At 38.7% G+C, this 26,472-nt stretch overlaps 2 protein-coding genes across 3 annotated transcripts; one reads left to right on the top strand and one right to left on the bottom strand.

Moving 5' to 3' along the window:
* Positions 1 to 65: 65 nt before the first annotated feature.
* ndufv2 (NADH:ubiquinone oxidoreductase core subunit V2) lies at positions 66 to 8,507 on the bottom strand. Its single transcript, XM_085253644.1, has 8 exons — positions 8,356 to 8,507; positions 5,454 to 5,507; positions 3,443 to 3,505; positions 2,897 to 3,013; positions 2,654 to 2,822; positions 2,121 to 2,230; positions 353 to 429; positions 66 to 263 (listed from the first exon to the last, which is right to left on the bottom strand). The coding sequence occupies exons 1-8, from the start codon at positions 8,395 to 8,397 to the stop codon at positions 170 to 172; spliced, it is 726 nt and encodes a 241-aa protein (XP_085109770.1). The 5' UTR covers positions 8,398 to 8,507; the 3' UTR covers positions 66 to 169.
* Positions 8,508 to 9,920: 1,413 nt separating this feature from the next.
* On the top strand, positions 9,921 to 24,444 carry acss2l (acyl-CoA synthetase short chain family member 2 like). 2 transcript variants are annotated; one of them, XR_014889413.1, is made up of 18 exons: positions 9,921 to 10,225; positions 10,378 to 10,573; positions 12,115 to 12,206; positions 12,366 to 12,469; positions 14,511 to 14,583; positions 15,213 to 15,288; positions 16,191 to 16,275; positions 16,571 to 16,708; positions 17,275 to 17,445; positions 17,540 to 17,673; positions 19,133 to 19,265; positions 20,511 to 20,567; positions 20,845 to 20,925; positions 21,304 to 21,412; positions 21,565 to 21,633; positions 21,788 to 21,964; positions 22,334 to 23,817; positions 23,900 to 23,973. XR_014889413.1 is itself a non-coding variant. In XM_085253629.1 (18 exons), exons 1-18 carry the CDS (start codon positions 10,102 to 10,104, stop codon positions 24,025 to 24,027), a joined length of 2,022 nt encoding a protein of 673 aa, XP_085109755.1. In that variant the 5' UTR covers positions 9,923 to 10,101; the 3' UTR covers positions 24,028 to 24,444. The 2 variants fall into 2 exon arrangements, 1 of the variants encoding a protein (XP_085109755.1); XM_085253629.1 differs by having other exon boundaries at positions 9,923 to 10,225; positions 23,743 to 23,817; positions 23,900 to 24,444.
* Positions 24,445 to 26,472: the final 2,028 nt, after the last annotated feature.

Genomic DNA, 26,472 nt, shown 5'->3' with positions numbered 1-26,472 from the left:
CATTTCATGTTTCCAGTTTTGTTTTCCTTGTTGGAATCCATGTAAGTGAGACACTGACACCTTGAGAACATGTACAGGAACAATTTATTTACACAATATATCTGACTTAACCATAACAGTTTCACTGACAGCTTGCCTTTGTAGCAAGCAGAGAGTGGCCCAGAAATGTCTACAGGTCCGATCTTACACCGAATCCTGGTCCTTTAGGAGGCTCTGTCAGGGAAGTCAGTCCGCCTGCAGGCTCACAGGAGAATCGGCCACTCCTATAGAAAAAGAACAAACTTCTTCATCTACAATCAGTTCAATGACTTTAAAATTATATAAGAATCTATTATGCAAATTGTGCACGTACCTGGGTCCTGGTGGAGGGACTCTGCCTGCCTTAAGCTCATCAATAATATCCTCGATATCCTTTGGTGTAAGGTCCTCCTAGAATAAGGGATGAGAGCAGCTTAGCTTTTGGTCATCTGATGGTCCATGTTTTGATTTTCACATCCTCCAATCTGTAAGAAGATCTATTATATTCTAAAGACAGGGGAATACTTTAAATACTATCTTTGTAATTCAAAGGAAATTATGATGATTTATTCTAAATTGAATAAATGGATAAATACTACATCAATGTCAGATTGACCATGTCAGTCAGTGACTGTATTTCACCCAACAGCAACTTTTCCCAACTTTCAAAATATCTTATTGTTGATCTTTAGGACATGCAGGGCAGCACCAATTTATCAATAGTAAGATCTATGAGCCTACCAATATGAGCCAATATCAGCCTTGTTCACTAAAACAAGAATACTGACATCTGCAGTGATATTTATAGGCATCAGTGGCTGATATGCATCTCTTGTATCATATCAGTTTTCCCTGACTATAAAGTATACAGCATAACAGACAGCTAATCGACTTTAAAACAGGAAAGGATTTTTGTAATGAAGATTTTTTTTTGGTTTGGCTGCAAGAGGAAACCAAGAAGAGGAAGTAAACAACAACAGAAAAACGATAAAAAGGAAAAAAAAAAAGTACATATACCGTCTTCAGCTTATTTTAAACATCAGTATCGGGCCAGAGTTTCATGATCAGCGCATCCCCAGTTTTCCAATCAATTATTTTTTATGGCCACTAATAACTATAGCCAATAATAACTCTGACTTTAACTGTCAGTAAAGTTCAAACCAGCTCTGACAGATTTAGCTTTTTTTCCAAGTCGTGCTAAAGAGGATACAAGTGTCAAATAGTGCTTTTTTTAATTAATTATTTTATTTTATTTACAGTACAGCTACTTTATGATATTGCAGAGCTGAACCATAGTGTTAAAAATGAATGATATAGACTTGCCCAAAACCATTATGGCATTTTTTTCAAATCTCACAATGTTCTTAAGTACAAAGACTGAATCGGGTGGTCTGCTTAATTAATACTGCCTGTGTGCTGCTCCAAAGCTGCTTCTACCTTCATATTTAGAAGCCCCTGAACAACCCGACACAAGTTCAAGCTCTTATTTGCAAACTGTGTCATCCTGAGTAAAACTAAATGTGTAATTGATGACTGAATTAATCTAATCTCCAAAGGCTGTGTGTATGGCTTGAGTGTTAATTATTCACATAAGAAAATGCCAACCTCAGCACAAGGTACTCTTGGTATTCACACATTGTGCCTTTTCTCGCTAATGATGATACCTCAGCAAGCTGAGGTGTTGCGGAGAATTCCTCCTTCACAGTCATCTTTAATTGGGTAATTCACTTCAGCTCGGCTTGCAATAACTAAATGTCCCATGGTAGAATTATTTTCACATGGTTAACCACAAAAGAATCTAAAAAGAAAAATTTTGACATCACACTTGGTTCAAGAAGTTGATATTTTTCCAAACTAATATAATGAATAAGAAAACACTCGTGTTATAGCTGATTATTTCTCTATTTTTTTCTCCCTGCTCTTAATTTCCTTTAGAGTCTTCCATGTTGCAGGCTGTGTCACACCTGCACTGTTTTCCACATGAGAGGAGAACTCCAGAAACGGTGCTCTGTACACATTCTTTGTGAAACTCGTTTGAGCTTTAATCTAATTTGGTTAATTTAGTTAAAACGTTCATCTGCACAGACGACTCGAGCACTCACATAATAGTTGTCGTTGATCTGAACCATTGGAGCATTCACACAGGCACCCAGGCATTCCACTTCTATTACAGTGAACATCTTGTCTGGAGTAGTCTCCCCAACTTTGATACCTGTGGAGAACCAAATGGAGAGACGCTTCATATTCAGCTAGTCTCATCTGACACTCTACAGATTGTCTTACTAAAACAACAAATATTTTTAACTCGAGCACTAAAGCCTGACGTGCCACAGCTGTTAGCCACATATACGAGTTAAAAGGAAGAGTAAAACTTCACTATGGTTGACTTAAAGAACAAACCTTGTCCTCTATTAAATGTAACGTAGGCTCAAGTGTGTTGACAGTTTCCTTGCTTGATTTCAATCTTGTTTGATGCTACAGCTTGATATTGTTTGAATACCAATGGCAACTGTATATTTATACATTTGTTCTCAGTCTCTGTTTATCTCAAACATACACAATAAAAAAAAGTTTGTTTTCATCTGTTTTCATCTCTTCATTGGTTTCTCAGCATAAAATGGAAAAGCACTCTTACCAAGTTTGTTTTGGATGGCCTCCACGATGCTGTCTGAGTTACAGAGCATGCAGGGTGTTGTCGTGCAGATTTGAATGAAGTATTTTCCCACAGGCTTACGTAGGAACATCGTATAGAACGTTGCTACTTCATATACTCTCATTGGAGGGATTTCCAGCACCTCTGCAACCTGAAATACAAAATTTATATAAAATGTGTTGACGAGCATCACTCTGCTGGAAAACACTAAAAATATGACTGTGCCTTGTTCATGGCAGAAATAGGGAGCCATCCATGTTGCCTTTGGGCCAAATCCAACACGGGGATGGTGGCTGCTTGCTTGTGTCCTTCTGGGTACATTGAAGTGATCGCCTCAATCCTCTACAGTGAACAGAAAAAGATATTTTTCCATAACTGTATTTCCCATTTTTATTTTAACAATAAGGCCAATTTATACAGTGAAATAGTCCTAATATAATTCATGTACATGAATTAAATGATACTATAATTGTAGAGTACAGTACAGTAGTAGGTAGGCCATCTATCGTTGAGCTTTTTTTCTACAAAAATACCAGGAAAATACATTGTGTCTGGTGTATTAAGGTGGAAAGGCAATTAAATAACTACTAAATTAGTTACAAAATAAAGCTAGAGACATCTTAAGCCAATCAACTTGGGTATTTCTGAAAAGAAATTCCAGCTTTTGTACAATAACACAAAATCAATACCTGCAATTATCTGCTATTACTGGTAATGAAAACCACATCAGTGCATTAAAAAAATACTGTTCAACACAGATGCGAGGCTCACCTTCTTGTTCTCCTCAGTGAACTCAAAAGGTGTGTCAGGGTTGTTGTCAGGAGTATCTCTGTGCTAAAAAAGAATAAGGATAACATTAAAGTAGATTAAACTTTATTTATAACAGACACACACATAACCGTCTTCGGTATATAATTATCTGTGTATATATTAAATCTTGTGAAGCTTCTACTGAGGCTGAATTTTTCCTTAACAGCTACCACTTTCATGCGTGAGTAACAGATCTGTGAGCTGCAAACAGTATCTGATAAAATATTAACAGTTCATCATGTAAGCCCAGAGGGAAACAGGTGCTACTACCCAACGAGAGAACAGACTCAACACAGACAACTATTATTTCTGCTTCTGCACACACTGCCCCCTTGTGAGCAGCAAAGCTCCTTTGTGCAATAGAAAAATTGAGGAGGGAAGAAATTTAATGTTTTTTGTTTTTTAATTTAAAGCAGCCAACCAATGCATTAATTAAAAAAAGAGTGTCATAAGAATTTTTTTTTAAATCAAGCACAGGTTAAAAACAATGTTACTACCGGGGGACTATGGAACCAAGGAGAGTTTCCAATGCATGAAATTATCACAAGATGTTTTCGTGTGGCTGTAATGGCTCCTCCCTGGATAAATTAAGGTCTTTTGGAAAACAGATACCACTGGGATCAATCCTGCACAAACATACTGCAGAGCTGTGTCTTCAATTAATGGCTGAGCCTTTTTTTTTTGTGCAAAATTTTCAAGTTAGTGACGCATGGACAAAAACACACTCCAAACCCACCCAAACAGATCAGGATAACAAAAATACAGCATAAGGACAATACTTGACACTGGTGACAGTAGGTTTATAAGTTCTAAAAACCTTTGCATTTGATCCTATCAGTCCAATAAAGGAGTTGGTATAGTGTTAACAAAGGTTTTATAGTCGTTTCTGAGCGTGTAGGTGATGTTTTCAAGTGGGACACATCTACATATCTCTGAGATCCATCTAAAAATAGGTAGTTGGAAGTCGGACTTCCACATAATGGTTATGCACTTTCTAACAATGCATAGAGACAGTTCCAGGAACTTCTGTTGGCTTTTTTCGTAATTGGGTACCAACCTTTAAAATCCCCTAATAAACATATTTGAGGATCTAATGGAAAGAGTAGCTCTAAAACCTTTGACATAATGTTGGAAAATTCATGCCAGAATGCCTTTACCTTTGTGCAAAAACACAAACGCTCCTCAATGCTCTATAAACTCTGGTTTATATTTATTTAATTTTTGTGGCGTGATGTAAGTTTGATGGAGATTGTTGTAATGTCTGTCTGTATCTGATATTAATGGTTACATTTAAACATTTCTGACATTATTCCGACCATCGTTCTGCCTCAATTGTTACATGCAAATTGGACTCCCACTTCTCCCGTGACCTGTGTAACCCTGGTTTTGGAGCAGCACTCACTAAGACAGAATACACTTTTGAAATAAGACAAGGTGAGGATAAATACAGTTTCTAAAAGTTTTGTGATTAAAGTCTATGCTTGTGAAAATTTGTTTATGCATACACCAAGTAAAGAAAGCTGATATGGTGTTGCTGTTTAATCCTGTTTTATGAAGTCCATCAGCAAATCTTTTTCTTAACCCTTCTAAAATGTATTAACATGAATAATTCATTTTCCAATAATAGACAAAAATTGCAGAAGTAAGTGAACTTCTGCCCCAGTGTAACTAAAAAAACAATGTTAGTGTGACATAGTAACAGCTAGACTGACTGCGTTGAACAATGAGCAGTAACAATTAAACTTAGTAGTAATATAGATATAGATAATATTAGAAATGACTACAAATTGTTGCTGTAATTTACAAAATTTTCCATGAGCTGCTGATCTATAGTAACCCACCATGATGAGCTCACACAATGTATAAAAAAAAGCCCGTACAGCATCAGCGTGTACAGCATCCGCATGTACTCTGTTTTTGTCTGTCACCTTCTACACATTTTGTGCACTGAGGAACGGAAAGTGCTACTCACCACAAAAATGCCACCAGCTCCAGCACGTACAGCAGACTGATGCAGACTCCTGGCCTACAAAACAGAAGAAAACAGGTAAAATACCTAGTGATGTCATGGAGCTAAATTCAAACTGATCTCAAATGCCAACATTTCTTACAGTAAACATGCTACTTACATGCAATACTTTTGAGTGCATAACATATGTTAAAAATAATGAATCCAATTCATGACTTGCAGGAGTTCATTCTCTAAGACCCAAGTTTAAGTTGTGTTAGTTCAGCGATAACTAAAACCCCAAAATATCAGGTGGTGCAACCAAAAACATGAGGTTTTTATGTAAAACTAGGATAATGTTGAAGTAAACGTTAACTTAATTTCTATTTAATTTAAATTTCATTTTAAAATTATATGTGTGCCCTTGGGAAGTTAATACAGGTGTTCGAGTAAAAAAGTTTGAAGTGTTTAAAGTTTAAAATGAACCAGGAACTGGGAGGAGTTAAACTGCAGATGTCAAATTAACATTGTGATTTAAGATCATCTGTTAGTTTTCTAAACCTCTTATTTATTTTATTTAAATGTTAGTCTGTAGATTAAACTCCTTCAAGTCATATTTTAAACAGAACTGATGCACTTAGACATAATAAAATATGAATCTCACATCAATGACCCAAAGATTGCAAGACTAAAGACTGTAGGTAATTGTTGACTGACTGGCTCAATGTAAAAGGTCAAATTTATAGTGACTGCTGCGCCTGCCTTGATTTGTACACAACTATACTATTAATAAAACTTTAAAATACATACAGCAATAAAATGGAAGGTTTGCGCTAGGGCTGGGCGATACGACCCAAAATTCAAATTTCAATATTTTTTAGCTGGATGGCGATATGAGATATATATCTCGATATTTTTTTATTCCATAAAGTAAGAACAGAAAGAGAGTTCTTAGTTAAAGCTGTTTCCCAGATGTCACACAGGCACTTTTATTAACATACAGCATAGGTGTACATGAAAAAATTACTCAAAAATATATTATGAGCATTTGTTAATTAATAATGCTCCATAAATAAACTAAAACAATGCATAACAAAAAGCTCACAATTGTGCAGTCAAAATGTAAACTAAAGGACGCTGAGCATAATAACAACGACAGATTTCACAGCTGCTCTATTCCCAAGTTCTACTGCGTGACTGATAGCCTGGAGTTTGAAATGTAACCATGACTCTGAACAGGTGTCATTTATGGTCCTTATACACACAAAGTACGGTAATATTACGTTGAAGCACAGTACGTATTACTCCACAGCTCCGTAGTTTACCAAAGTCGTACTCAAACATTTTTGACAGATTGCTGAGCGCTGTGTTCCACATAAAATCGGTTCGCGGTCATCAAGCACAACCAGAATTCATACATCAGGCGCGCTGTCAACTTTTGAGAAAATGCAAGGATTGTAGGCTGTGCAGCCCCTCTGGGCTGCATGGCGTTAGCGTGGTTAGGTCGTTAACACGTTGACGCCGTCCAGCTCCACGCACGGGGCGATGCGCAGTAACTCGTTAACGGAGATTTGCCGTGTCCATCTTGTCGCTGCCTGTAGGTGAAGCTATGGGGGAGGAGGAGTTGTGTTCAGTGAAGGAGAGGCGAGCCAGAGTAACGTTGCGTAGAGACAAAAGTGGACGAAAGAGAGGCAAACTTGCTCCACAAGTATAATTAAAACGTAACATATACTATATCGATATAAACGATATTTTCACATCTTATATCTCGTATAAAAATATATCAATTTTTTTTTTTTTTAAAAACTCGATATATCGCCCAGCCCTAGTTTGCGCCTAAAGTCAAGATTTTTGTTTTCTAGTATGAGAAAAAATTATTTTGAGAAATCTTCCTCTAAAGCGATGAAGTGGAATTAAACTAAAATGTTTGTTACTGGAAAATCTTATTTACATAAAGTATGACACAATAGTGTAAAGGTGAGTAAAGTTGTGTAAAATAAACCTCTTCGTGTATATTTTAACGTTTCCCACTAGTCCGAAAGAAGATATGAAAACTTAATAACCCCAAATCTATAGATTTCTATTTCTAGTCCACTATATTTAGAAATTAATTGTACTACGTTTATACTACTGAATTTTCTTGAAATCTGAAGCTGCGAACAGTTCTACATCACCATAATATTAAATATACATCTTGTAACACATTATGCCTTATTATTAAAGTTTAAGCTGCACAGCTGTATATAAAACAATTAAAATGAGTCCCAGTTGCAATGTTGGAGTGATTATACTTATATAATCAAAATTTATGATCTGATAGTACGATGTGTATGACTGTGAAATGTGACATTCTGCATAGTGAATACCTTAGATAGCTTAAGTACATGTACAGTAACAAATGTGTAGAATTACTACTTTACTAGTAGAAACTTTGCAGTATAATTGATATTTAACAGATCTAAAGCTTTTGCAAGCTGTTATTATACACAAAACTTCTTGTGCTGAGCCACTTTTACGTAAATCATTGCTTTATGTAAATTGTAAACAGTGTTATCTGATCCAAGTTTCCAGCTAGATTAATATTAAGTGATTAATATTGCTGTGTTTTCCCATACTGTGAATTTACAGTAGCCATGCAAGCAGTTATATAGGGTGAAGTTAAAGCCAACTGCATGTACACGAGCCAGCTAAAAACCCATTCTAGCGGCTATGTTTTCCTTTCGCTGCACATTTTTCCAGCGATCGCCTTTTAAAAGTTTGACAGCAGAAAGCTAATTTAGCTAGCATGCTAGTGTTACCCAACGTCATTTTGCTGAGCGGCCTCCACTGCATGCCCTTGTGAAGAGTCATAGCATTTTTTTTTCTCCAAGTTATCGAAAATTGCACCCAAACCTTTCCCCAGATCCATAAAAAATCACAACCGTACCGCCTGCGACACTGCAGAGCGAACAGCAGCAGACAGAAACATCTTGTCGCTTGAAGTTTGGTCCCGGTGCGTTAGGAAATGAACGGGACAGCGGTAGCCACCATCAACACAAGCGCGCTCAGGTTCGATGCATACTGTCTGACGCACGACGTGACGTCTGTACGTCTCTGCGCTTAATCGATCCCAGATTCAAGTTGGAGCTCAAAGTCAGTCAACGTTGAGTGTTTGCGAAAATTTCTTCTACATTCAAAAAACAAAATTATGCAAATATATAATGAACATTGTTTTTCTGTTATCATATTTTAAATTAAAGAGTACAAGAAATAAAGACGCAGTAAAAACGGTCAAACAAAATTATACAAAATGCTTCACAACAAACTTTTAAGTAATATCTAATATTACTTTAATAAACGTGCTCATTAAAAAGACAACATACTGCAGTAAAAAATACTGATATACATTTAGTGGGATTACGTCTGGGATCTCTCTGAGCCTCTTTTTGTTTGCTGTGGTGATGAACAGGTTGACAGACAGAGGTCAGGAGTCTTCGTATATTCTGATGTAGTGAGAGTTGGTAGCAGGTGGGAAAAGCCTGGAGAAGTGGAGGTATGCACTCCAGGGAAAATGAATTATAGTCAGAATAGAACACATGTGCACGAATGAAAAAGACTGTGGTGAGACCTGCAGTATTTGAAGACGGTGTTTGTAACAAAAAGACAGGAGGTAGCTGGAGGTGTCAGAGTTGAGGATGCTCGTTGGGAGTGACCAGGATTAACAAGACTGGAAATCACTGCATCAGCAGAGCGATTCGTGGATGCAGTGAAGCAGGACAGGGAGAATGTTGACGTGACATAGGCGGGATAGGGTGAGAGGAAGATAAAACGCTGTGGCGACCCCTAAAGGGAGCAGCTGAAAGTAGAAGCGGACATTATATAATTGCGAATAATAATTTGTCTCAGGTTAAATTGTTATGACTTATTTTCTACCGAGTATAAAATATTTTTATTATTTCTGTATTTGTTTTTGGTTCTTTTAAGTTTTTCACATGTGTTTTGTTAGTGGAATATTGTTTTCTTTTCTCTAAGGATATTTTTTTTAACTGTGCTATGTTTGCAATGTCAGAGGATTAAAGCAAAGCAGGGTGGAAGCAGGGGTTTTACAGTGAGCTTTCCCATAAGCAATTTATGTTTTTCAAAGACTAAGTTTTATTAAATGTTAGTGTTAAAAGGATTCAGGAGCTGTCTCTCACAGCAGACATGCATTGGGGATTGGGCAGGGTTTGTTTACTCTGAAAGTGAATAATTGTTGCATACCTCTCTATTATTATTATTTTCTTCTTTTCACCAACATCACCCATCAGCCTCCTCCCTTCAAAAAAATGTTTGCCTGAATCCGCAGCATTTATCCTGCTGGGGGTAGACGCCTCCTTGTCCTCCTCCACCACCCACTTGCTTAGAAACATAATGTGATCAGCAGGCCAGGGATGGCTCATCCAATGAAAAAGTGGGAGTGCTGCACTCCATGAGCTGATTGGCTGCCCTGACTCTAAGCAGACTGAGCCAGAGCCTGCAGATCAGGGATTAGGGGTGGGTCTTTCTGCATGCTGAATTGTGTTGGTTCAGTACAGGCCTTGTAGTGTTCTTACCTCACCCAGGAGGATTCAGACAGACCAGCAGGGACTCAGATTATACCATTTTCTGACTCACTCTCCAATGATATAGGCCTGTCTGCATCTGTACTTCCAAAATGGTTGTTCCTGAGTCTCAGGACAAAATGTACTACCCTCTTAATGACCTGCAGAAGGATGCTCATGTGCCTGACTTTAACTCATATCTGGCATTGTACCAAAAGTCTCTGGAGAATCCAGAAGGTAGGTCAAACTTGTCTGTATTTTTAGTGCAGCGCTTGCAGCGCTTCCTTGCCATTCATATCTCTTTGAGCCTGTCTGCATACAGTATCTCTTTGTGCTAATCTGCCTTATCTGCATCCCATAACACTGATAAAAGGTATCGTCTGTTTTAGCTTTCTGGAAAGAGGTTGCTGATGAGTTCTTCTGGAAGAAGCCTGCAACAGCACCGATGCTGCAATACAACTTCGATGTGACGAAAGGGAGCGTTTATGTGAAATACATGGAGGGAGCCAAAACCAACATGTGCTATAATGTCTTGGACAGACATGTGAGGGAGGGGAGCCTTGGTGAAAAGGTTGCCTATTACTGGTAAGCACCAGCATGCCCCCAGAGGAAATAATAGCTATGATGGGAAATGCTGCCTGGAGTTATGCTAAGTATTCCAGTCAAAAACAACTGCTGTGTCCCCTGTGCTGACCCCAGAACACCAAAACAAACCACAGGCAGCGCACATCACTACAGCAGTGCTTCTTCTTCCTGTCAGAAGCAGAAGATAAAAATTTACAGATTTTATACACTATCTGTCCAACAATTTCTTATTGTTTTATAATGCAAAAATCTATTTCTATTTGATTAATCAACTACAAAAAGTCTAACTAGAGCAACTAACTTCACTTGATAGACGAATGTACACACATTACATTTTTTAACTTATTCTAGCTTTAAATTTTAAGTCATTTAAATGATTTGAACCTGCAGTTGCGTGCTGATGACCCCACGTCCTTGTCATATTACAATAAAGCCTCTACTTTATGATGTTTTACTATTATATTATGACAGTTATTATTTGCTCTGTCAGCTGTTTAAGCTTAGCAAACAGGAAGGTTGTTCTGCACGCTCAGCAATGTAAGGGTTCAGTGGAACTTGGCATACTGGAAATCACCTGTAGGAGAGCATTAATGCTATTTACACTCAAACAAAGCACTTGTATGATATACCTGCTCACGTGTTTGCCGTGACTATTTTAGTACACTCTGTAAGGAAACTATAACTATCAGCTGTGGTGACAAGTTATCAATTTCCACATGGTTTGTTTTGAGCAACAGTTGATCACTCATGTGACTTTAGCTCACGCTTTGTCCAAGTATAATTTGAACAACTGTCTAAACTGGTAGAAGAATGCAAAAATTTATTTATTTTTTTTTTAAATAGAACAGCAAAAATGCTGCAAAGAGTGCCATTTCAACAAAAATCTGGGGCTGTGAAAGAAGTTTAAGTGACAAATCAAAAATAAACACATATGAAAAGTAATCTGCTTCTATAGTATTTGTATAGATTGGTATAGATTAAATATGGGAAATTTTGATTATCTCATATTTTGGCAAGTGGAGTCATATAAATGTTGGAATTAAAGAGGTCTCATGATCGACCCCTGCGGAACGCCATGTCTGAATTTGGTTTGCTCTGCTGTACATTTTCCCCAAAATAAATAAAGACTTTGACAATATATATGCAGGCTATTTCACATAGAGCTGAGTTACAACATTTGCTATCACATCTTGAAGTCATTTCTCAGTTGCAGAATTTCATCTGTGCAGTCATTTATTTCATCATTCCCATTTGGCTTGGTACCATGCTTTCTGCTGCCCCTTCAAGTGTGCCAAATTGTTTTCCAAATAACTATCCTGACAAACATCCAAGCCTAATATAGACTTAGCAAAAACAGGAACAGGTTATCTCTACTGTGAACTCAAAGAACTCACCGGACAACACTGTTGGGGAAAGTGGGAAAGTACTTTTGTGTGCAATTGTTTACCAAAACAGACGAAGAGACCTCTGTAGAATCACAGACAGGTTTTGTAATACATTTATACATTTGAAAGTTTCTCTCTTGTGTGCTGTCTTATCAGGGAGGGAAACTCACCTGATCATCAAATGGCCATCACCTACAGCCAGCTGCTGAGCCATGTCTGCCGCTGTGCTAACGTGCTGAAGCAAATGGGTGAGAACCTGAGCTTATGGTCATGTCCACGATTAGTCCATAATTATTTAGTCCATGATTATAATACATAAGTATAGCTTTACAGATTTTGCTGACAAACTTAGTTTCAGAGATAGAGTGGCAGTAACTTGTTTTATATGTATATATATTTTTATTAAGGTGTGAAAAAGGGAGACAGAGTGTCTATCTACCTACCGATGATCCCAGAGCTTGTGTACACAATGCTGGCCTGTGCCAGGATAGGTGCTGTTCACTCTATTGTGGTAAGTACTATTATGACTATGCACCATATGCAACAATTTTACAAAACTGAAAAGTCTTTTTTTCCTGTCCAGCATTCTCTAATATCATATGTGCCATCTGCATGGTGCATTTTTGCAGACTGTCAGAAAGTAGGCTGCTGGTTCTTGCTGCTCTGATTTCCACAAGAAAACATTGTCTGAACCCGAGCTGTTGCTTCTGTTAGTGCAGACTGCCCTGCTCCAGTAGTTTATCAGCTGTCTTCTACATGAACACAGCACCAGCAGCACCTGCACTTAGTATATAGGTCAGACAGTTGCTGGCTGTTTCCAGTTTGAGAAGGCACTAGAGTCACTGCAATTCTGCAAGCAAGCCAACACTCTTTTAGATATTTAACCTTGCTCTTCCATGCAAAGGTTAGTAGCTCTGCTTAAAATAACTCTAGAATGTGAGTCCAAAGTGGGCGCTTTTTATAACTCGCAAAGGCTGGCAGAGTTAGATATAAGTGACCTTGTCTTTGCTTAGTCATTGTTGTATATCGTCCAACTCTCAGTTTTGATCTGATTAATTTACTTTCGACAGGAACAACACTTGGCATGGCAACATAACAATCTTTGGGACAGCGCCAGCCTTTTAGATTATCCCGTGACTGCTAATATTAATCATGAATGAGCAAAAAGGATTGGTCCATGGAAACTTGCAGGAGAGCCAATGCCAATCATGCAGTGACATTTTGCTGAGTCCAGAATCCTTAGTGACCTGATTCATAATGCTTCATCAACACTGAAACTTTATGCTCTGTGAACCATTAACCTTGTCCAGATATCCAGACCTCCTGTCTGGATTCTATGTGAATGACAGTCATAGAAAAGAGCAGTTAATGTCTGTCTGCTTTGTTATGTAAAATTCAACAAGGTTTCTAAAGCTGTAAATGATGATGAGAAGGAGCAGCATGCTCCATCACGGTGTAATATCAGAGACATAACAGCTTAGTTTAGGATTTTAGAAGGCTCCACACTTCTTACAACTTCCAGCCTTTAAAAAAAAAAGGACTATGTTGGCTCAGTACTCAGCAACATCTGCTAGTCTGGCTCAAGGGTTCTGACTCAGTTTTAAATTTGTAAATGATGTTTCCTAATAATTATGATCTATTTCTCATGTTAGTTAAAATAACTTACACACACTAAATAAAAAGCATTTAAAGCTGCTATATTGAAACAAGTTGCAAAAAAAACTCTCTCAGCAGCCATCCTTTGCTACCTAGTCAGTCCCAAACAGGCAACATACACAGTTATTGAGTAGCTGATAGGCATCAAAGTGGAGAATTTGGCAGATCAAGAGCCAGTTATTTCCCTCAAGATCTGGTACAGCTGAAACACGACGCTACAGTCAGTGTGAACGAATTGCTACAAACACAGCTCCAAATATACATTAAATGTTGCTCTATGTTGGTTGGATGATTTTGTGTAAAAACCTTATTTACACCTGCCGCAAGTGCCTTAAAATGTAGTTATTTAGCCAGTTCTTCATTAAGATTATCAAAACAACTTTATTTGGAGGTAAAACCAGGAATTCTTCTTCGTTTGGTCTCCATTTAGGGGTTGCCAAAGTGGATCATCTGCCTCCATGTTTTCTCTCACTACACCCATGGCCCTCTTCTTTGATCTTCCTCTTTTCTTAATGCCTGGTAGCTTCATCTTCAGCATCCTTTTTATCCAATATATCCTCTATCCCTCATGTGTTTTTGTCAATGCTGCCATCTTCTTTTACTCTGTAACAACTCATCCCGTCTCCATCCTGCCTGCACTCTTTTCTTCACCTCCATCGTGCTTCGGATGATCCGATTCAAAGCAGCCCAGGTATATAAACTCATCCAGCTTTACTGCATCTACTCCTGGCTTCTTCACCTCCTCCTCTCCAGTTGCTCTTTCACCTGGTCCCTATTCTCACTAGAGAAAAAAAACAAGAATTCAAAAGTGCTTTCTTTAAAAAAATCGTGCAAATGCTCCTGAAATGATTGTTTCTGTTATCTAACGTCCTCTGTTTTTCTCTTTGCTTGTTCAGTTTGCAGGTTTTTCCTGTGAGTCTCTGTGTGAAAGGATTGTGGATGCCCAGAGTAGTGTACTGGTGACAGCAGGTAGGTCTTCAGGCAGCCAAGTGTTTGTCCTGTCCCTGCGTTTCCCAAGGTGTGGCAGAAGGATAAACTGTACATTTTATCCATTTGCACACATCAGATTACGATGTAGCTGACTAGTAAGCACTGTTACCACTCTGCAAGACAATCTTAAGTTTACGTCTTTGCAGGGCCTTTCTGTTTGAGTTTTCTCTGTGAGCTCTGATGTGTCAAACAGAACATGTTAGGTTAATGCTACCCAAGTTAATCCAAGATATTCCTGCAAAAGAAGCTCTTGATGTTAAGAGTTTCACTATCTGGTTATATGAAGATATACAAAGGAACAAACATAGCTTTGTTTTTCGTTTTAAAAGTAGGACTCAGCACAAAATTAAAAATGATCAAAAACAAAAACCACCAATCTCTATTCTAAACACTGATTAACTGTGCTTGATGTGTACATTGTTCTTTTGTGGTCCTCACTCATTCAGTAGCTCCTAATGTGTCTGTTTAAAACATGTGTGCCAAATGGCAGCACCACAATGAGATGTTTTGTTTTGCCAGAAGCTGCAAAGATGATTCCCTGCTGTTTACTTTTACTTCTTCATCATAGCTCTCTGCCTCTACCTGTTCCTCCCTCTGTCTCCTGTCAGATGGTGTTTACAGAGGAGAGAAACTGATCAACCTGAAGCAGATTGCAACCGAGGCTCTGGAGAAGTGCCGGGAAAGGTAGCTCCTGCTTACAAAGCCTACACTTTCCCAGATTTCAGTAACCACCCTTATTTACACTGGCTGCAGCTGGTAATGGAAGTCAGCCCCTGGAATATGAGTCATTGCACACACAGACGCACACACACAGAGCAGTCAGCTGATATCAGAGATGTTAAAGAATAATACAGCAAGACTTTTACATTAACGAGGTTGCCGGGCAACATGGAGCACCTTTATCAGGGAAGCCCAAGCTGCTCATCTGCTATAGCAACATGACTACGAGGAATGTTAGCTGAGAAGCAAAGCATGCTGGGAAGGATTATGGGAGTATCTGGGGTACAGATGTGGTTAGAGGTAACTTTGAGGCCATATGTGAAAAAAATCATTTTATGTCAAATTTTCATACCAACCCTAACCCCTGTTATAATTACCATCAAATCACAGTATTTACTTTATTTACTTAAATTACTGTTATGGTGATACTAATACAGAGTTGAGAAACATGAGAAAAAAACATAAAGCTCAGGAACGTTTACGTGTATGTGGGTCCCCCATCTATGGATCCCCTGAAATTATATAATGTATGCTTTTTAATCTTGTGCACAAAGTATACATACAAGATTTGTGCTGTTCACAGTGACCTAATATAGGAAAGAACTGTGTTAAGTCTACAAGGAGCAAACAGCAGTAATCACTTCCAAAAAGAAACTTTTTTTTGGATAAATAACTTGTGGACACATGACAAAATATTTCATCTCATGGGACTTCAGGCGCTCGACCTACAAGAACCAAGATGTGACCCCAATCCAGTATTTGCAAATCCTTGGAAAGCAGAGCAGCATGCATGCACTCAGTATCCATTAGGCAAAGACTTTATGCTTTTACTACCTTTCACTGCTTTTCTTTTTTTTCTCTTTTAGAGGGTCAGCTAGTGTCACCAAATGCCTCGTCATCAAGCACCATGCACTGAAGACAAAAAGTGGAGGTGCATGCAACAAACTACAGGTTCGTCAGCTCGAAAAATGAACACACAGTGACAAACACATATTTGTCACATTGTAAAACGATTCTATATACATATTTATGTCTTTATTTGAATAACTACAAGGGGAAAAATATATTTCAGAACCAAAAAAATGGTTCTGTCATATTTTTCCAAATATTTAGCCTTTAGCTCTTCTGGGCATTCTAAATTAGAGTTGAAATTGGCATGTTGCACTCCTGCTGGTGTGCTTGGCAAGCAGCTGTAATGATCCGGTTTATGAGTTTGGTTTGTTCCCTCCTGTTGTGGTGCATTCAGACCCCCTGGGACTCACAGTGTGATGTTTGGTGGGATGAGGCCATGAGGGACTCCTCTGAGGAGTGTGAGCCCGAGTGGCTGGATGCAGAGGACCCGCTCTTTATCCTCTACACCAGCGGCTCCACCGGCAAACCCAAGGTGAGGCAGACGTTCACATGCAGGCGAGTTTTTTTCCACAAACACAGCAAGAGGCATGAGGGAAATCTTATCATTTACACAAATCGCAGCATCTATTTATTACAATGATAAGCCTATAATGACTTTAACCGGGCCAGCGTTTACATAATCTGCCATGAAATAGTGAGAATTAATGGTTTTCTGTTGCTGAGAGGCACAAATGTAATCCTTGAAAGTTATCTGCAAGCTCCACTGTTGTATTTGTGTATTCTATTTGTGTGTGTGTGTGCGTGTGTGCGTTGTTATAGAAAACACAGAATTTATGGATTTTTCTTTTACACAGACATGTTTCTTTCACTCAAGACATAAACTTTAACTTTAAAATGTTATGGTTTACCTTATGGGCACTTGTTTTTTATTCCAAACAGGAATTCGCTTTCCCACTATGAGAGCGTGTAAACAGAACTTGACTAATATGCACACAGAAACACACCTCCATACACATCTCCTCTGCCAGCATTAACAGATCCCTTATTTTTGCTGTCTTCTGTCTCCTTGTTGACCTATTTTTTGCTCACTTGAAACAGGGTGTTCTCCACACTGTTGCTGGATATCTGCTCTACACGTCGATGACCTTCAAGTACGTTTTTGATCATCACCACGATGATGTGTACTGGTGTACAGCCGACATTGGCTGGATCACCGGACACTCCTACATCACCTATGGTCCACTTGCAAACGGTGCTACGAGCGTCCTAGTGAGTCAAATCAGCAAGGTGTCACATGTATAGAACATTAAACAAAAAATGGAAAACCAAACCTCCGTGTGCATGTGTCTGCATGTTTTTGCAGTTTGAAGGTATCCCTGTTCACCCCCATGTTGGCCGGTTCTGGGAAGTAATTGAGAAGTACAAAGTGACCAAGTTTTATACAGCTCCTACAGCCATCCGCCTGCTGATGAAGTATGGACGAGAGCCACTACAGAAGTATGTGGACACATCATCTGCTGCAATAAATAAATAATTACAAACAGCATTAGCGCCAAGATATTTTGGCTTTAAGGTCGCAGTTTTACTGGGGAAGTGGTGCAGTTGATGTGGTGCCTCTCTTGATTTGGAAAGACCTCCGTCAACTTGTTCACTTCTTATATAACAATTTGGTTAGTGTGTTTTCAGATTTAGAGCTATGACCCAATATGGGAACAATTGAAACCTCTTCTTATAAACTACAGGATAAAAACAGAAGACACTGAGTGTTTAAATAGATTTTTCTTTCTCTGAACAAAGAGACAAACAACAAACAAATGGTTTATTTTAACGAAATATTTTAACTAAGCAAATCTAACTTGAGTAGTATGACAAAAACTTTAAGGGCTTTAATCTGACTATTGATAGACTGTCATATTTGTACTAAGTTAAAGCTAAGTTTAACATCTTAGCCAAGTACTTATTGTAAGCATTGGCAACAAAAGACCTCTTTCAGATTATTAATTTATCATATTATTAATATTAACTATGTGATACTTTCAGCTGCTGCCTTGTCACAAAGAGTTCCCACAATAGGTACCACCACATTTAATTTGGCAATTTTATTCCTGATGCCCACAAGTGGAATCCCACTAGCGACCTTTTGCTTGCTAAGCTAATGCCTTAACTACTACTCTATTAGCCAAGCATTAGTATGAGCACATTTTTAATATTTACTAAGTAGTGATAAAATAAAGGCTTAATTTATTTTGTTTAGTGAGAGTTAACATATGTACTAATATTTGAAATCGTGTTTGTTAATATACTATGTTTACATTAATAAGGATTAATGTCTATGCTAGCTTTGCAGCCAGTTAGCATAGCTTAGGAGTTGCTTTCAGTCTTTGTGTGAAGCTAAGCTAACCTTCTAGTTACTGGAGCTGCATATTTGAGTATAGAAGGGAGGGTCAATCCTCTCATCTAGCTCTCAGCACTAATAAGAATATTTTTCAAAATTAATAATTAATCGGAACACAGTGTTGGCACAGTAGCGACAAAAAGAAATATTCCAAATCACTAATTACAAGTTTGGTAGAACTGTAGATAGAAAATATTTAGCATAATCAAATAATAGTCTATTTGTCAAGAGAATTTAAAATAATCTTACTTAGACAAACATTCTCAACAATACATGCAAAAAATGAGTCATTATAGACAATTATGAAAAATTAAAATTATCAGCTATGAAAGCTTAAAAATGCAAAGTCTCACCGAAGTCAGATTTTAATTCACTATTTAAACAGAGCACAGTATCAACATTATGGTAAGGCTAAAACAACATAGAGCACTGAAGTTGTAGTTTGAAGGTGAGATTGTTTCCTTCTTTGTTGTCAGTAAGGAAGTTTAGACTTTGAACTACAAAGAGCATGATAAATACCACTCAATGACGTGATCTAAGGGAAATCTTTTGATTTGTCAGGTATGACCTCTCCAGCCTTAGAATTCTGGGTACTGTGGGTGAACCCATCAACCCAGAGGCGTGGCAGTGGTACTATGAAGTGGTTGGTCAAAGCAGATGTCCCATCGTTGATACCTTCTGGCAAACAGAAACGGTAAGAAACAAGAAACTGACTACAGAGGTGTTATTAGGAAGTCGTACTCAGGCGTATCGCTTCAGAAGAACTGCAGGGTCTGAAACAACTTTTGTATGATGAGCTGGGATAGCTCTTCTCAGGATGTGTAGGTGTTTAGATTCTAAGATGATGCTAGGTATGCGTCAATAGGGATAAAACGATAAAAATATATAGTACCTCAATGCGGGATTTTCCCAAACCAGTCACATATTCTTCCTGTTAAATGGGATTTTTTCCTTTCCACTGTCGCCAAGTGCTTACTTGTAGCAGATCATTTGAATGTTGGGGTTTTCCTTTATATCACAGTAAGGTCTTTACGTTACAATATAAAGCACCTTGAGGTGACTGCTGTTGTGGTTTGCTGCTATATAAATAAAATTGAATAAAATATTTGGAAACGAACATGGAAGTAACATAAGAGAAAAACACTGCTCCCACAATATTGAAATACAACAGTTAAACTACACTATATAAAGTCTTGTAGTAGTAGAAGAATTAAAGGTATTAATAATTTTAATTGAATTGTAGTGAGCATATGCTAAAACCTTTAAAATGCCCAATAGGAAAGTAGTCCTTTTGATAATCAATGACATTTTAAAAAAAGCCATGACTGGGATTGTTTTTTTTTTTGCTTGCTTTCTTTTTCATAGGTGGGCAACAGGCATCCCAGCCCACCCATAGATACACCACTGATTGATTATATTCTTGATTGATTGATTGATTGATTGATTGATTGGTAATTTATTTCAACATGTTGTTAACCATTCCTCGCCGTCAGTCCCCTGACCGTGGTCGGGAGACACGAGGGGAGATGCTTCCTCCAGGGCCGAAGTTTGTCCTCCTTCGGGGTTAACTCCCTTCACTTTTGTGGAGTAGTGAGGCAGACAGAAATCAGCCGAGGCACCGGAGAGTACTGAAGAGATGAGGCTTTAATAACAGTACTGCACACTTTGGAAACACACTGCATAGCCTGTAGCCCGTTAGAACGCTGCTCCCGGTCGCCCTCTACCCATGACACACTCTCTCACTCTCTTTTTCCTCTTTCGCTCCCCGCGTTTCCTTCACGCGCATGCTCACACACACATTACATACACTCCTTACTGCACCCAGTCACACACAAGACAGCAATTCCTGCAACAATGTGAACAATATACAAGGCATATCAAATGTTTTGCTTTATTACCTCTTTGTTGCTGTGATATTTTATGTTTGTTTTCTCCTTAGGGAGGTCATGTCTTGACTCCTCTACCTGCTGCTACACCGCTGAAACCAGGCTCTGCTGTAAGTGATAACAGTTCTTCCACGCTGACATTTCTAAATCTAAAACATACCTGCATGTGAGGACTGTCATTAGTTCAAGTCGTGCTGGTATGCAAGGGTTTTTCCCTGTGCGCATGAAAATGGCGAGCATGATTTAACAAAAGCAGGGCAGGAAATGCAGCCTGGTTCTCCTTATTATGATCCAGATAATGATCTGGAAGAAACGCTGCAGCTGCAGGGGAGTTATTAAATGAAACAAAACAGTTATCTCACATTAAATCCAAAACTCATATTTCAGACTTTCCCTTTCTTTGGGGTGGAGCCGACCATCCTTAACGAGCACGGAGAGGAGCTGGAAGGTGAAGCTGAGGGTTATCTGGTAAGTTTCAATTCAACACAGCCTCATTTCTCTCTGTCACAGTGATCGTATCGAGCAACAACGAATACATGTGTGGTAAAGAGGAGAGGAAGACGAAAACGATGTTTCACTGTTAATGTTGGCCAATGAACCAGCAGCATGTTTATTATCTGAATGTAATCAAATACTTTTAGATTTTTTACATTTTCATTTACATTCTTCACCTTCTTATGCTTTCTGGAAGTATTTTTCCTGGATGTGACGTTTATTTTATTTAAAAATAGTTTAAATAATTATATAAAAAATTAGAAGAAGTGTATTTTTTTGTCGTTGAACTCTTCAGTGTATGGATGCAAATAAAATTTCAAAATAGCAATGGCAGTAACACCTCTCTTTCAGGTATTTAGGAGGCCGTGGCCTGGAATAATGCGCACTGTGTTCAAGAACCATGAGCGCTTCGAAAATACCTACTTCAAGAAATTCCCAGGCTTTTATGTGACTGGAGATGGTGAGATCCAAGAATCAGCCCTAGCTGGCTATCACTCCCATGCTGAAGATTACTCAGGATAGAGTTTTAGTTCTCAACATGAACAATTTCTCACTAAAGCACCAAAGTGAACCACGAGACCCCATATAAAGTTTTGTTTTGTCCTCTCTCAGGCTGCAGGCGAGATAAGGACGGCTATTACTGGATCACAGGGAGAATAGACGACATGCTGAATGTGTCAGGTACGGTGCTGTCCCTCAGAACTTATTTTAAGGCTGTTATCTAATTGACATAAATAACTTTAAATATTCTCAGCACATTTTTATTTATTAGCCTCTCCAGGAAATTGTGCTATTCATCTCTGCAATGGCCTTGCATATCTTTTCCCCGCCTCAGGCCACCTGATGAGCACAGCGGAGGTTGAGGCGGCCTTGACGGAGCACGCGGCTGTGGCGGAGGCTGCGGTGGTGAGTCGACCTCACAAGGTGAAGGGAGAGTCCCTCTACTGCTTTGTCACCCTCAAAGACAGCAGGGAGTTCAGTCACACGCTGGTGGATGAGCTCAAGAGACTGGGTGAGACCTTTGATTAGGGTTAAAGTCCACTAAAATTCATGCGTCTTTGTGTATCAGTGGTCTCTTGTTTTGCATTTGATCTAAAATAAAATGTTAAATTAAATACAAATACAACTTCTGCTGGATTCAGTCCTGTGAAAAACTAAGCAGTAACTGTGCAGTAACTTGGCATAATTGTTTTTTGTAAGACTTTATCAATCTCTCGTACCTTTGGGAAGAACCCTGGCCCACTCTTCTTTACAGCGTTGTGTCAGTTCATTGAGGTTTGGATAGGTTTGTTGCCCTCTTATGGTCCCGCCACAGCCTTTCAATCAGGTTTAAGTCTGGACTTTGACCCGATATTTGCACCTTGATTCTTCTCTTTTTCAGCCACTCTGTTGTGGATTTGCTGATGTGCTTGGACAATTTTAGCCAAGTGTTCAGCTTTTGGACAGATGGCCTGATATACAAAAAGAGTTCTTGGTGGATAAAGAAACTGCAAGGTGCCCAGGTCCTGTGACTGCAAAACCAGCCCAGATCATCTCCACTTGACAGTTCGTGCGAAGTGTTCGTGCTGTGTTTTTTCTCCACTTTGGTTTCATTTGTCCAAAGAACATTTGTTAAGATGCAACTTTCCTAACATAAGCTGTTCTTTCATGTTCTTTTTGATAGAAGAGGCTTTCTCCCGCTATTCCTCTTAACCAAAGGTATACCTATTCAGTCTTTTTCTAACTGTACAGTCAGAACATTCAACATTTGACATATTAATCGAGGCCTGGACTCTCTGACATGCAGCTCTTTGGTTTTTTTTGCTAGCCTTGGGGTGAATTTGTTTTATTGAGGTGGTCAATCAGATGGTAATTAAATGCTACTTACCCACTTAATTGCTATGGAAGCAGTAAGGATGTACTCAGTTTTTTGCAGGACTGAAAATTAATACAGCTTAAGAAAACTTGCCCAGTTGTGGGAAAAAAGACATTGTCTGGTCTAATTCTTCTTCTTATTTTTACTTCTTTATCAAGAAAGACCAACAGTAAGGGATACACTTTTGTCAAAAGGTTAAAGTGTCTTTATTATAGTATCTAAATCACTCAGGACATCGAAGTCAACTACATGCTGTAAAATTTCATATTTTTCAAGCATGTTCCATATGTTCTTGAAAAATTAATAACAGTTAAAACAAACTGAAAAACTAAAAAAATACCCTTTGAGGGTATAATACATGGGTTTTCAAATAAGTTTCCCCAACTTTTTTATGCTTCCTGTTTCTGCACCAACAGAACATCGTACTTTAATACTTTTATTATTTGGCTTTGGAATAGCCAAATATGAAAGTTCATTTACAGCCAACTGTTTATGTTACAGGGTAAGTTATTTTATTATATGGTAAATGGCCTGTATTTTTATAGTGCTTTACTTAGTCCTATGGACCCCAAAGCACTTTACACTACATTCAGTCATCCACCCACTGATGGCAAGCTACATTGTAGCCACAGCTGCCCTGGGGCGCACTGACAGAGGCGAGGCTGCCGGACACTGGCGCCACCGGGCCCTCTGACCACCACCAGTAGGCCATGGGTGAGGTGTCTTGCCCAAGGACACAACGACCGAGACTGTCGGAGCCGGGGCTCGAATCGGCTACCTTCCGATTACAAGACGAACTGCCAACTCTTGAGCCACGATCGCCCCACTTGCATGCAATTGAGAAAAAAGCTAAGGAAATGCTCCAAAATAAAAACAGCCTTTTGTTTCTTTTTTTGATTGATTTTTTTTTCCTATTTTCTACATTCTCTTCTCAGTGAGAGAAAAAATTGGCCCAATCGCTACACCAGACTTCATCCAGAATGCCCCAGCGCTCCCAAAAACTCGCTCAGGTAACAGTCCAACACCTTTATAAATCGACATCATCTTCCTCTACTTGCCTCCTGTGTAACATCGTGTCCTCATCCACTTCAGGAAAGATCATGAGGCGAATCCTCAGACAGATTGCTCGCAACGACAAGGACCTCGGGGACCTCTCCACCCTGGCTGACCCCAAGGTGGTGGAGGTTCTGTTTAGCCAGAGATATGAAGCTGCAGCCTGAAGAAGAAGAAGAAGAAGAAGAAGAAGAAGAAGAAGAAGACAACAAACTCTCTGGCTTCAAACTATGCTATTGTACAGATGAAGACAATCACAAACTGCTGCTTTTTGGGTGTGAATGATGGGAATGGGATCACAAAGCACAGCACAAAAATACAGCAGACATTAAAATGTTCTGATTTTTTTATGTATGAGAGAAAACAAAACATAATTGAAAATGTCAAATTGAATCCCAGATGTGCTTTTTAAACAGATGTATGAATGCGGTTGTGTTGATGGTTTGTGTTTGGGCCAAAATGTCACACGTACTAGTTCCTGTGAAGATGTTGAAGGATGACCTTAATCCTTATTTACGCCTTCTTTTCGACTGATGTATATTTCCAACCTGTGGTACATTTCTATGAATAAAGTGTTTAATCCAGCTGTTGTTTTTGTTCTTTGCCTTTGAGCACAGCAGCTGATCGACGCCCTCAAGTGGCAGGAATCATCCTCTGCATCGGCTGCACTGTGGGTTACTACAACATCCTTTTAACTGCCATGCGGAGGTTTTCTACCTTTTGTCGTCTAACGATGCAAGGAGTGCACACACACGCAGCTTTGATGATGTGATCTGTACGGCGGGGAGCAGCGATTATGGGAGACCAAAGGGAGGAGAGGGCTGTTTTATCTTAAGAGCAGTGGATTCTTTTGAAACTACAAGCATCTGTTGTTCTGAAAAAGACAGAAAAGGCAACTATAATCTGTTCATTAAAAAAAGAGAGAGAGATTAGGCTGCAGCAGGTTTTAGCTCAAAGGGGCCGTTTAATGTTAATGGGTCGTGTAGAGTCAGTGGACACTGGCTTTGTCCCTGCGTGTCTCCTCCACGTCGCACACGCAGGCATGTGTGAGAGCGTAGGTGGGGAGGACAAGGACAAGAAAAGAGACCCAGCTATGGGCAGTGTTACATCATCACCCCCAGCAGCAGGAGAAGTGGTTACCATGACAACCTCTTCGCCACCATCACCACCACCGCCCCACATCTTCAACTCTCTCCGGCTCACCCTCCTTTTCTTCCCCCTCGTTTGGTCCCATCAGCAGTCTGCAGATGTTTTGTAACCTGACATTTTAGAGGATTAGTAACGCAATCAAGCAATTTCAGATGTATTTTTTTATGATTTCACAAAAAAGAAAAGAAACAAAATATATCAATAATTCAAATACAGGTTTACAGGTTTACTGTACATTACACCAGTAGTTATTGAGTCCAAATTAGCTGAGTCCAACTTCTCAAAATAACCAGTCAAGTGTGTCATATTTGATAAATGAGTTTTTGTGACTTTTTGAGTTGTCTACATCGTCAGTGACCCCTCTCCCCCCCCCCCTCAAAAAAAGAATGATAAATAAATATAAATAAATTGCATGATACATTTTAAATAAATATATTACAAGATTAAATGAAATTAAAACTCGTATATGCAAATTTCTATTCCATCAGAAGATTCACTAAAGAGTCCATTTAAATAAATAATAATAATAATATTCTGTAAATTATTTCATGGTTCAGGGTTTAAAGGGTTAAGGAACGAACAGCCTGAGGATTTTACCTGGGATAAAACTATGGACGGTGATAGTACTAACCATGATTGGGCCGCACATTATAAAGGTAACGAACACGTGTTGCTTTATTAATAATAATGTGTATTATTACTAATCAATAGTGCAGCACCCAGGGAGCAGTGTGTAGAGACAGTATCTTGCTCAGGGGTACCTCACGGTAGCCGTTCAATGGATTTGAACCCCCAACCTTCCGATCATGGGGCAACCACTTTACCTACTGATCTATCCCAGCCCCTTAGACAGATAGCTGTGCATTTTAGGGGAATAAAGTGTCCTTCTTTTGAGTAAATAAAGTTGTTAAAACAGTATTAACTGCAATGCCGGTGATGCAGGATTTAGCTGTTGGAGTGATGATGGTGATTTGTAACTCGAGCTCAGAATCATACACTAACAGGGGTGTAACATGTCTCTAAATCCCTGATCTGGTTCATACTGAGATTTTTGAGTCATGGTCAACATCAGGAAAAACTCTGACACTAATGTGACATGACTAAATATATATAATAAATATATAATATATAAAATATATAAAATAAATCAAAAATATATGCATCATTAGATTAAAAAAACATTTTAATAACAAAAAAAAAAAAGATTGTGACTGCAATAAGAAAGATTACATTTTATTTAATTCTCCATGGCTTACTGAGGTCTTGTATTATTGCAGCACGCTGTTCTGTTCATAACAAGCTTAGAAAGTCTTTATGTGTATTCTTCATGTGGAAACAATTTGATTTGACCTTCACATATAAAATTCAAATATAACAATCAGGCAGAAGGTAATATCCCGTCCAGCTCTCCACAGCCTCCAAACCAGCAGCACTGAGTGACATACGCAATCTGCGCACACAAA

Source organism: Mchenga conophoros, linkage group LG18, assembly GCF_057382185.1.
Source record: "Mchenga conophoros isolate Kocher_MC1m ecotype Shallow Benthic linkage group LG18, M_conophoros_male_GT1.1, whole genome shotgun sequence".
Classification (NCBI taxonomy): domain Eukaryota; kingdom Metazoa; phylum Chordata; class Actinopteri; order Cichliformes; family Cichlidae; genus Mchenga; species Mchenga conophoros.
The sequence above is the reverse complement of the archived record's forward strand: the minus strand, read 5'-3'. Positions and strand labels throughout refer to the sequence as shown.

Coding starts and splice junctions, on each gene's coding strand:
- ndufv2 (XM_085253644.1), bottom strand. CDS start 8,397: ATGTTTCTGTCTGCTGCTGTTCGCTCTGCAGTGTCGCAGGCG. Junction 2,823..2,896: donor CTATTTCTGCCATGAACAAG/GCACAGTCATAT, acceptor TTTGTATTTCAG/GTTGCAGAGGTGCTGGAAAT. Junction 430..2,120: donor AGATCAACGACAACTATTAT/GTGAGTGCTCGA, acceptor CCCTTATTCTAG/GAGGACCTTACACCAAAGGA.
- acss2l (XM_085253629.1), top strand. CDS start 10,102: ATGGTTGTTCCTGAGTCTCAGGACAAAATGTACTACCCTCTTAATGAC. Junction 20,926..21,303: donor GTGAAGCTGAGGGTTATCTG/GTAAGTTTCAAT, acceptor CCTCTCTTTCAG/GTATTTAGGAGGCCGTGGCC. Junction 21,965..23,742: donor GGATGAGCTCAAGAGACTGG/GTGAGACCTTTG, acceptor TTCTCTTCTCAG/TGAGAGAAAAAATTGGCCCA.